At 40.7% G+C, this 12,561-nt stretch overlaps 1 protein-coding gene across 1 annotated transcript in view; it reads left to right on the top strand.

Annotated features, from left to right (window-relative positions):
* The window catches only part of LOC109044041 (uncharacterized), an 82,499-nt gene that overhangs the window by 48,171 nt on the left and 21,767 nt on the right, over positions 1-12,561 (top strand). The window contains exons 5-8 of the mRNA XM_019061517.2: positions 2,448-2,616; positions 6,299-6,529; positions 7,938-8,219; positions 10,180-10,591. Coding sequence (XP_018917062.2) covers positions 2,448-2,616; positions 6,299-6,529; positions 7,938-8,219; positions 10,180-10,591 — 1,094 coding nt within the window. The remainder of the gene's footprint in view (positions 1-2,447; positions 2,617-6,298; positions 6,530-7,937; positions 8,220-10,179; positions 10,592-12,561) is intronic.

Raw genomic sequence — 12,561 nt, 5'->3', positions numbered from 1 at the left:
CTGAGAAAACTTTACTCTTTCTGAAAAATTTCCCTCTACTCTACTCATGTTTACGTTTCAATTATTATTGGATTATTAGGACAAACACCCTTAGGAAAAAAGCCAGTGGGACATTTCACTCGTAGGACTTACTGTAATAGGACAAAAAACGAGTAGGAAAAAAGTAATGGGAAAACCTGATGTAGGAAAATTTTTTTTAGGAAAAATGACTTAGCACCGAAAACCCATGAACCATGCTCGACAGTATTAACAAAGAGAGCCATAGCTCATAAGTTTTTGGACTTCCGACTTTTTCTCACAGCTCGATTCAATTTCGAATTTTCAATTTTTGCGCAAAATTTTGCGAAAAGTCTTGAGCAATTTTGTCTCACTGAATGGGCCTGTTGCAAACTTCAGCTAGAGCAAAAAAAGAAGAGTTATAGCTTACAGATGATGGCTCAAAATTCACGCGATGAGTGCATCGGTAAAGTCTGAAATACACTCCGAACTTCACAAGCTGCCCATGAAAAATGCGCCTCTTTAAGCTTCCTGCCTTAAAAACGATACCACGGCACAAGTGAACAATCCGTAAGAGGAGTCGTTCCATCCAACCTTTGCGCATGAGGATGCTACGCAATATTCAACATGGCCGGCGCCAACCCACCAAAACACACGCGACGAGACAGGGTTTTGATTACGACTACAATGCTTCCTCACGATTTGTGGACGGTAGCTTCAGCCATGTTGATTTTGAATATGGTGTGGTATCCTAGTGCAGAGGGGTTGGATCGGACAACTCCTGTTACGAAATGTTCACCTGTGCCGCAATCAGGGCCGGATTAAGGGGGTGGCCGCATGGGCCGCGGCCCATGGCGGCAAATCTAAGGGGCGGCAAATTTTGCAATTTTTTCAAATGATAGTATAAAAAAAAATCGGATTTAGGAAAAAAAATTACAAACGAGAAAAGGCTACAAAATCTCTCATTTCCTGAGAGTATAGTAATTTCTAATTATGTCGTCTTTCAGTGATACAAGAGGCAGCACCTTTAATTAATCGAGTTAAGAGAGAAACCAAACACGCAATTCGGCCTGGAACGCGGCGACTTAGAGAGAAATGATGTCGAGGACTTGAGATGAAAAGGAGAAGCCCTCGGCGCGGCGGTCGGCATGTAACACATATTAGCGCCTACAAGACTGCACGAATACTTCACGCATTGCATCAAACACAGTGCGGTCACTGCGATCAGCGTGAAACGGATAGCGCCTACAAGAATGCATGAATACTTCACGCATTGCGCCAAAGACAGTGCGGTCAGCGTGAAACGCATAGCGCCTACAAGATTGCGTGAATACTTCACGCATTGCGCCAAACACGGTGCAGTCGGCGTGGCGCGGCGGCGGAAGTTAAACTCATTAAACCAAATTTTGTGCTTGTTCTTTCATAATTTTTTCATTCATTTCTTATGAATGGAAGGCCTTGTCCATTAGAGATCGGTTTACGAAACTTGACTTTCGCGCAGAGTACCGTGACCTTTTGCTAGTAGTGTTGACAGGGCTTTCCCAAAAAATGTGTTCAACACGAGTAAACGCGTCTTATGCACCCCTTCTCCGCTGGCACGTTCATTTGATGGTTTTGATTGATGTTTCCAAACGAATGAGAAGGGGGCGGCAAAATACAGGCGGCCCATGGGCGGCAAGTAGGTGAATCTGGCCCTGGCAGCAATACCGTTTTTGTGGCGGAAAGCTGGAAAAAAACGCACATCTCTTACTCAGATTGTGAAATTACGAAAGAATGTCTTTCAGACTTTCCCGATAAGCTCATAGTGATTTTTGAGGCGGTTGCTTTAAGAGAAAACTCTTCTTTTTGCTCTAGCTGAAATTCGCAACAGTCCTATTTATCCAACAGCGCACTATGATTCATAAGAATTCAATAGTCGGGTTGCATTGCTTATGCACCCGGGAAAGATGGATGCACTGAAAAAAAATTCTCGGCGTTTTTACCAAGGTCTGTTGGTACCTTTACCATCTCATTTTTTTTACCAATTATTGGTAGTTTTACCAAGACAGACTGGTAAGCTTACCTAAAAACCGGTATTTTTACTGTTTTTTTCAGGAAAAATATTGACGTTTTTACCAAGATCCAGTAAAATTACCGAAAAAGTTCAATAATTTTACCAAGATTTCTCGGTAAAATTACCAATTCCATAAATGGTAATTTTACCAAGAAAAAACTGGGATCAAATAGAACCCTGAATTCTTGGTAATTTTACCCTTTTCATAGTAAATAAACCGAGATTTTTCTTTCAGTGCAGCGCACTATAATTCATAAGAATTCAGTAGCCGGGTTGCATTGCTTATGCACCCGGGAAAGATGGATGGGTGCCCGGCGCCTCTGTATTTCCTCTCATTGTTTGAAAAGTTTTCGAAGCTAAAATAAATAAATAACGAGGGAGTTATGATATGTTCCAGTCGGCGCTGTTTGACAACAAGGAAGTTTTGCCGCCGTCTCGCTTGTCAAAATGGTCCAAAGTTAAGAACGCATTCCTGACGTCAACAATTCCTTCTTCCTCGAGCGTCCACGTCAGCTCTTCCGTTCCGTCCAGTCCCAGCCGGGTTTCCAGTTTTATTTACGATTTAGGTACGTAAAATGACGTTCCTATGCTGAGAGGAACTATGTTCAAAGATGGAAAATTTCATGAAATTTATTCGTGTTAAATTTTATGCGTGAAATTTTATGAAAGTTTTTGAAATTTTTGGGGATGCATTCAGTATGCCATGCAAGAAACGCCCACGAACAGTGATTCTACATTTTGAAATTTTTTACCCCAAGCCTAAAACATTCGCGCGTTGCAAATGTTTTCTTTTAGTTTGGAGGTTATATAAGCCAGTAAACCAACAGAGGAAGAAGTTTAGAGGTTAGGTTGGGGTTTTTCTCTCTAAACTCCCCTTTTTGCCCCCTCCCCCTTTGTGTCTGGCACCTTTAGTAGAGTAGCATAATACCGCAGTATCAACAGAAAGACCACCTGAAATGCTTTCTGACCTTCAAAGGTTTAATTAATAATTCTAAAAAAAAATTAATAAATTTCAACTTTTGTGAACTTTATTCGAGCCTTATGAAATTCCACGTTCCATCTCTGACTATGTTGCCCGCAAACCTTAAGCGCATAGTTTCTTTCAGCTTGAACACGTTCAATTAAAACCTCTCATTTGCGTTATTCAACCGTGTTCCTGTTCCGTGACACCCTTCTTTCCTAGACTGACACCTCTCGCCTTGCATATCGATACCTAAAGTGCGAAACCACCAATCTACATTGCGGTGTTTCAATATTTCCGCTATATCTTCCGACTGCGTCCGAAAATACGGTAAAATTACTTCATTTCAGAAAATATATCCACTTATTTTTTGCTGCTGAATCCGGAAACGACCAAAGTTCTTCCCAGATTTTAAAAAAAATGCCCTTCCTAAATCCGGAAAACACTTGTTTTCGGAAAATTCGATTTACTCGGTGAACTTTATTCTAAGAAATTCGGTGAGTATACAGAGAAAAACTGAGGTCGTCTTCAAACTCAGCGCGAAAACTTAAATTTGTAAATCCCAAAATTTTCCAGCGAATTAAAATTTTCGCTCTTAAATGTTAAATTTTTGCTGTGGCTCGAACTTAAAACAAAACATGAAGCAGCGAATAATTTCATGCTAAAAAAGAAGCTTTAAGTATACATTCACCGCCAGAATAGGCATGAGCATGAGATCCTGGCATGGTAGAAGAGAAAACAAAAACGCGAGAAACTACTGGCTAGAAAAGAAGAGAAAAAGAAGAAAAAATCCTTTTAAATTCTCGCTCCCCTTAAAAACATTAATGTGTGCGAAAATTTGGATGGCGTGAATTTCACATCCTTTGTAATTCATATTGTTTATGATGCTATCAGTAGCTTATTTTTAAACTCTCGGGTCAAGAGAGTCAATGTCACCGACCGTCGGGAAGTGAAGTATTTCTGCTGTCAAAAGCTTTTCAAGTCCACTTTATTGTCATCCATTGTCTTCAATCATTCTCCATTTCTACAGAGTACACTTTATTGTCATCCATTGTCTTCAACCACTCTCCATTTTCACAGAGTTGGACAGTTTTTTTTTTATCATTTTGTTGTATTTTATTTTTAATCCCCCCTCCTTTTCACCCATATTGAAGCAACCCCTGTTCTTCTTGAAAAACTTTGGGTTATGGTAATTGAATTATCAATGCACGCCCATTGGTGTTTGTTCACCCCATAGGACAGGGACTGAAATTCATTCCTCATTTTTCTTCAATTTTTGGTTGATTTTGAGCGTGCAACTAGGCTGCAGCTTGCAACATTGAAGGGTTTTTAAGTATCCACATGAGCAACTAGAAACATGAAACCCTCTGTCATGATTTATATCCTCTATTTTTCGTATTGAGTCGGAGCATTTTTCAAAGGTATACACATTTTAACGGCTGCAAATGTGACAAGCTAAATGTCGATTTTATATTTATGTTCCAAATACCTTCCTACTACCGTATCATGAAAAAAATTAGCTGAAAGTACAAGGTAAATTATTGAGGATATACCGTCGTCTCCAATCACTTGGAATACCTACTCGGTATTTTACCCACCTCTCGGTGGCTCAACTTACGTTTCGCTCATGACATGATAAAAACAACAGCAAATGTCAGTAAAATACTCGAGGAAACGATGATAGGAAATTTTTGAATGGAACACGAAAAAATAATTTCCCAATTTTTAAACAAAAAATTTATAAAATCGGAAATTTCTTAAAAAATTAAAATTAAATTTAAAAAAATTAAATTAAAATCGGGCAACTACTGTAAAAGCGATTTTATAGATGCCTCCATTTCTTTAAAGTGAGAGGAAAAGAAAAGAAGGAGCTGAGTAAATGTTCTTTCAAGTTTATTGCAGATGATCAAGCTCAAATTTGATTGACTTTAAAATATAAGTGAATAAACTACGTAGATATAATACTAGAACTCGGTTTCAAATCGGCATTATATGTGAGAGGAGTAGAAAACAATTCCGATTAAATTTGACAACAATCTTTCATACCCCAGCCTGCCAAAGAAAATACTGGCAATTTTACAAGATTGAAAGTAAATAAAGAAATAATTTGATCGATGACAGTAAAAGGGGGAAATAAAACTGGTTCACGAGAGATGTACGGCGATGAATCACGAACAATGATGGAACTAGAGAGATATTATTCCTTTCTTACATTATTCGTCTGTCAATTTTGATGTCGCCGACCTCAAGAATATGAAAATGAAAGCATTAAACTCTTCTTGTCGCTTCTGTTCATGATCGGGTTCGAACATTCATTCAGTTGCTCGCAAATAGTGCGTACTTCTTAGAAAATCGGTACATTACTATGGTTATTTCAGAGATCGTATCCATAGGTATCATACCGCAAATAAGCTATTCTGGGGGGGGGGGGGGGGGCTAGTGGGGTCTCCCATCGGAATTAATGGAATTTTTTGGGTTTCGCTAGGTGAACTTCTTGGCTGTGAAACAAAAAAAAAATACCAATTAACTCTGATAAACTCAGCACATCCCTTCTTGGGAAGGGAGGGTGTTGAATTATGATGTTTTTAAATTGACAAAATGGCATAAAGAAGAAGTAACAATATTGAAAAAAGTAATGCTCACTATTATACGACAATATTTTACGCATAACAGTGTGTGCGACTTATGATCACAGTTCTCTTTTTTTACGTGGTATATCATTTAGCCTTCTTGTTTCACGCCAAAAAAATGAAGGTTAGAGAGAGAAGGAAAAAAAACACAAGTCGATCACAATTCCATTCCGAACCTCAAAATATGTCTGATATGTTAAGGTGGATTTTGTCCTGGTCTCCTACGCTCTAAAACAACAGCAAACAAATAAAAACTTAATTCGGGTCAAAAACCCCCTTCGATTTTCCTCTGATGCAACCAGCTTTACATTTGAAGCAAGTTCGGTTGCCTGAGTCGCGGACAATAAGATTCGTTGTATCATTTTCGTGTAATAAATCGGCAATCATAAAAAAAATCATCACATTCACCTTTCAGTTTCTAACCTTCAAAATGTTCAATATCGTTTGAGAGGAAATTTGTTTAAAGGTTCTTTTGTAAGATTATACTCAAAAATCACGAATGAAACTGCTCATTGATTAGCATAAAATACTGTCAAATAAATTAGCGATGCTATATGTAACAGTTTTTTCATTCTATCTGAGAATGTAAAGTCTTAAATCTTAAAATAAGCGCAATCTACGTTTCTCATTACTTTTGTTTGACTTGATGCTGTTTAGAACCTGACGATTTAGAGGGTGGAGATTCAGGGGAGGACGCAAGGAAAGATGACGTGTTCCCGGAAGATAGCCGAGTGGACGTTCAAAAGACGTACAGACAGCTCCAGATGAAACTTAGTGCTGAATTTAGCAAGAAGCTTAATGAGTGGGAGCAGCTGAAGAGCTCCGGGCCCACCCAAAATTATCCTATCACTGCCGGAAGGACAGTCGCCAACATGGAAGAACTTACAGGTACGATCTTCACCTTCCTCCAAGAGCTTCTTTCATCTAATCACCGATTTCTCTTAAAAAATCCAAGTATGAACCTGACGGCGCTGTTCCTAATGCTTTTTATGGTAGCATTTTCTTACGAGTTCTTTTTGGTTCGGTTGACAGCTTACAATTAGTTGAATGAATTGAGGTTACGGCTTTTTAAACCGGATACACAGATGAATGAACCGACTGGTGCGGCTGATGCACGGATAAAACACAGTACTTATGTTTCATTCATATGATCGAACTTTATTTCTCAGTGCCCTTGTTGCTGCGTACAAAGGTTTAGAGGTAACCTCTTACAAGGTGAAATGACCTTTGTTATAGTATGATGGTTCTTCATTCCTGTTGTATTTGTATGAACATTTCTGGGGCATATTGTCGCCTTCCTGACATAAAGACGTAACTACTTTTGGCGATGACCCCTGTCGTCCACACTACTCAATGATTTCCCTGGCTCATCTTTAAATATAGTTACGCCCTTGTGTCAGCCAAGCGACGATATATCAGATAAGGACAACCAGAAGAGTCCACGGGGTCTAGACCCCTTTACTGACTATAAGACTACAGCAAATTTTACTAAAAAGCCAGATTTTTCGTCAGTTTTCAGAATTTTCACCCTTAGACCAACCATGAGCAATTTTGGACCACAACCCCCCCCCCCCCCAAATAAAGTTTCTGATTACGTCATTGTCCTTACGCCGCAGTCTCTCTTCCCCAGGACGGTGATAGCCATCAGTGGGGATTCTTGAAAGTTGGCAACACTATTTTTCCTCTATTTAGATCCATGAAAAAGATCGATTTTAGGTGAGGCAAGTAAATTAAGGATCGACTGTTTTACATACATTAAAAGGGAGCAAGAAAAGTGTTGCCGACTTTCAAGAATCGGCTTTCAAGAAATCTTTCAAGATTTTATTTATCACGTCTCACACATTGGTCTCACCTTCACTGAAAAAAAAATTCTCGGCGATTTTACCAAGGTCCGTTGGTACCTTCACCATCTCACTCTTTTACCAATTATTGGTAATTTTACCAAGATAGACTGGTAAGCTTACCTAAAAACTGGTATTATTACTGTTTTTTTCAGGTAAGAATACCACTTTTATTGGTAATCAATTCCCGGTGACTTTGCCATTTTTTCTCGGTAATTCTACCACAGTCGATAAAAAATATTGGCGTTTTTACCAAGGTCCAGTAAAATTACCGAGAAAGTTCAATAATTTTACCGAGATTTCTCGGTAAAATTACCAATTCCATAATTGGTAATTTTACCAAGGAAAAACTGGGATCAAATAGAACCCTGAGTTCTTGGTAATTTTAACATTTTCTTAGTAAATACACCGAGACATTTTTTTCAGTGTTTGATTTTTGTTTAAACTGAACTTAGGATCAAAGGTCTCTCGCGGGAAAGAGCACTGGGAGTCGAAATCCTGTTCCCAAATAGCCCAGCTAAGTCAGCTGAGTCACCTTACGCAGAGCCAAGCGAGGGAGGTTGCCGCGCTCCAACAGCTCGGCGAAGATAACCTCTCGGCCGAGTTCAAGAAGAAACTGGAGGAATGGGAAAAACTCAAACATGTCACGTCCGAGTCACCGACATCTTGCAGTCCGAGCTCGCGGCAACTCCACTTCCGCAAAAAAATCGCCGACTGGCAGCGCTGGATGCCTGGAGGTAGGATCGCTAGCTAAAAATAATCCAGTGAAAAAAAGAAAAAAAAATAGTGTATGATAGAAAAAAAAGTAGTTAATGTACGCAGATACGGGTAGAGTACCTGTATAGCGAGAGTATAGACAGATGTGAAACTCCGAAAATTCATCAGGCCTTCACCGATGCCTCCGCGAATAAAGTTAGGGCCCAGAAATGCAGCCAACCTATGAATTTCAAATGTCTAGAGTGATTTACAAATACAATTGTTACGAACCGTCGTTTATAAGGCATGTGATTAACTTACTTTTTGCATAATTTTACTTATTTTTGCGAAAGAACGCTCATTTATGTACATTCTTGGCCATCTTGGTTAGAATTGAAATCTGTAGGCTGGCAGTGAAATTTCGCGTGTTAGAAGTTGCTCAGAAGGGTGGCTGCACTTTTGGGCCCCAAGCTCTCCATCAAGCGATCTGTCCATACTCTCGCTATAAAGGTACTCACATATAGGTTGTGCCACGATAACGGGAATGGCAGTGTCGCCAGTTTCATTTTCGAGTGTGTCCAACGCCAGGAAGCAAATTGGACGGCATTTTGAAATTAGGAACTACAATTTCTGGCTCATTCGTAGAAACACTTGTGTGCATAGGGAAATCAATGGAATTAAACTGAGCCAGATATTTTAATTCGTAATTGACGCATTAATGCTAATAGAAACTATGTGCATAGGATTTTTGTGCAAAATAGTTCCTTTTAGCATAAAAACGTCCAGTTGTAAAATATAGTCCAATTAATAAAAAAAGAGCATAATTACTGTTAGATATTGCCTTCTCCCTAAACATGCACAAGACTCACGCAAACAATTTTAAAAATTATCATCACTGAGACTGTTGGACCGTAAAATGTTCCGTCGGTACGCGTAATCAACAAAGGAAAAAAGTTCTGTCGGCTATGCAACCGACAGAACATGTTACGGTCTAAAAGTCCTCGGGACACCGAGTCGCCTTCAATTTCGTTGCATAGACAACAAACATACCTGGGAGTGCGAATAGTTCTGTCGTGCTAAGGAAAAGAACCGTATGAACGTTCGAGAGTTGTCAAATTTTCTTCGATAAAACATGTGTTTTTAACGAAATTCATGCATATTTTTCCTTGAGACTTTCAGATATTTTAAATTAAAAAGTGAGCCAGCCAGGTTGGCCTAGTGGTCAGCGCGTCTGACTCTAGGTCAGTAGGTCCCGGGTTCGAATCCCGGTGGTGGCGACAAATTTTCATGGAACTGACGAGTGGATCTGCAAGCAGAATTCGCTCGGCCTTAATCCCTGGAAATTTGCTAGCCTAAATGGCGACAAATTTCCGTGGAACTGACGAGTGGATCTGCAAGTGGAATTCACTCGGCCTTAATCCGTGAAAATTTGTAAGTCCGAGCATGGATGTCTACCAAACTCCCTGATGTCTAAGGACAATAAATAGCGTCTATAGATGGCTGTAGATTCCTAAAAATTTATAACAAAAGGAATAGAAGCCACAAAACTCTCAAAAAAAAAACAAAAAAAATTAAAAAGTGCAGGGTTTTGGCCATTATTCGATCGTACCCAGAGACAAGAGACCCTCCACTGGCCTCCTAGCGACAGGTGGAAGCTTTTACTTTCGGGGTTTCAACAATTCCTTATGGACAATTATTAGGGAGCAACAGTCATCACCCTAGTTTCGGCTGTTGACTTACCTACATGGTCGATGATGAGCTTCGGATGACGTCATGAGCCGAACAACTTTCCCAAACGTCGGCCATTTTCGGCTTGTTTGCAAAACGAAACTGCCAACACGTTGTTGAACATCAACCATGTAGGTAAGTCAACAGTAGAATGCTGAAGTCCCGAAAGTAAAAGCTTCCACCATGGCCAAGATACTAGTGGAGGGTCTCTTGTCTCTGATCGTATCCACCGTACTAAATAGGATTAAGTGAAATTGGGTGGGATTTTTGCAGGCGGTTCGAAATTGGAGGGGAGCGGAGCGCCGCACACGTCGAGCTCTTCCTCGGAGCAGTTGCAGGAGGACTACCTGCGGGGCCTGGACGAGTACCGGGTGAGCAGCCCGAAGCCGAGTCGGAAGGAGCTGGAGCTGTTGACGGAGAAGAAGAAGCGCGGCTTCGGGCGGGTCCGCTCGAGCGACAGCGGGAGCACGACCCCCTCGCCGTCGCCGACCGCCCCCGGGACCGGCTCCGGGGGGCGCAAGAGGGACGACATCCGCTACTCCTACGTCAGGACCCACTTCCCGGGCAAGAGCCACCATCAAGGCGTCAAGGAACTCGCCTGGCTCGAGAAGGAACTCACCAAGATCGAGAGGGAGAAGCAGCGCCTCGAGAGGGAGAAGGAGAAGTACGAGGAACGGCTAGCCAGGTAACTCCACACTCCGGGCTCATTCTTGAAATTGGACGTATTTATGCTAAATGGACCGCGTTAAACAGAAAGGAACCAAGCCACATCAGCTATTGCCAAATTGTAACAGGGAAATTACATTTTTACGAAAAAACGCCTGTGCAGATTCCTTGCAAATTTAAGGAATTGCTTGTATATGGAAAAATTCACTGAGATTTGCACAGAAATCCGCACAACCGTTTTCATGTAAAGAATTAAATCGCCCGATTAAATTTGGCAATAGCTGATGTGGCTTGGTTCCTTTCGTTTAACGCGGTCCAATGGAACTATAACAGTGAAAGATGGGGTGTGCCCGTGGAAGCTGGATAAGAAACACTGTAAAAGTGGATATAGTTCCTTTTGAGAAAATGGAAAAGCAGGATTTGACATTAAATCAAAAGGAACTGAGCGCTAACTCGTGAGCCGTGGACATGCGACAAGCGCCTTGTGCACAGGGCTCATGAGTTAATGCGGACGCACGCGGACGGGGGCGACCGAGGCGGGCGGCTTCGTCGACGCTGACGTCACTGGCGCTTTATATTTCCCATTCATTCTTATGGCCCGATCACTAACGAGCACACCCCATCTCTCCACTTGCAGATAGTTCCTTTTAGCATAAATACGACCAATTGATAGACACAGCAATAGACAAGGAAGAGAAAAAGGATATGGAGAGATCATATTGGTGGAAGCGGGTGGTTCCTATAGACAGAGGACGCGGGTAATAGACAAACTAACGGCAACCCACGAGAGACCCGATTCTTAGTCCATCATTTGGACCGCGTTAAGCAGAAAGGAACCGAGCCACATCAGCTATTGCCAACTTTAATTGGGCGATTTAATTTTTTACATGAAAACGGTTGTGAGGATTTTTGTGCATATTTCAGTAAATTTTCTACATAGATCGGATGAAACTCATAGACATTTTCGAAGGAATGCGTATGAAACGTTCTCTTGTAAAAAAGTAAATTGTCCAATTAAATTTGGCAATAGCTGATGTGGCTTGGTCCCTTTCTGCTAAACGCGGTCCATTTACCCTCAAGAACCACCCATTTCAACCAATGGGCCCGCTCCATACTACTTACCCTGGTAAAAATTGGCGATAAGAGGTGCGTTTCAAAATACCATAGGAATTCTTATAGCCGGCTAAAGAAGGCTACAGAAAATCATATAGCTGGCTGTAGAATGCGGAGAAAATCATACGGCCGGGCTATACGAAGCGATAAAAAATTATGCAGCCGGACTGTAGTTCCTATAGCCGGGCTTTACATATTATCGCCTGGCTGTTGCTTTTTTGCCATCGATTATAAAAGGCTATAAGAAATTGTGTAGAAATTCGTGTGCTTTGGAAATCATTAAGTTTGATACGGAACCACCTTAATATTTACAAAACACACGTTAAATTTTCCTTTCATACATATTTTTTTTCATCAATTAAAACGAGAATAATCCATACAGGATGTGCAAACATTTCAAAATCATGAGATGAGTAATATGAGCAGGGAGTCAAAACGCCTTCAATTTTTTGAACGCAATACGGACATCCGTCGAGGTTGTATAGTTGTATCAAGGCGCCGTAGCGAACGCGTCCCATTGTTTATCGTTACAGACGAATATAAGTTGAGAGAGGCCAGTCATAATGCCTTCAATTTTATGCATACATATTTTCGGGCAAAATGAGAGACGGCGTTTCTCCATTTGCGACGTTGCAGACTTCCTTAGAAATTTTATTTTTCTTTCGAGAAGCTGGTCAACATAAAACTTAAATTCTCCATGATTTTTCGTATTCGATAGCAGAGGATTTGGTTCAAAATTTAGAGTCGTAAATTTGGATTGTTTCTCATGGAAGAGATGAATTAAGAGCGGAAATTTTGAAACACCGCAATGGAGATACGTGGTTTCGCACTTCAGTCGGTGCGATACGGACAGCCATCAAGTTTAAAAAGTTGCAT

Source organism: Bemisia tabaci, chromosome 1, assembly GCF_918797505.1.
Source record: "Bemisia tabaci chromosome 1, PGI_BMITA_v3".
NCBI lineage: Eukaryota > Metazoa > Arthropoda > Insecta > Hemiptera > Aleyrodidae > Bemisia > Bemisia tabaci.
This window is presented reverse-complemented; position numbering and strand designations above follow the sequence as displayed.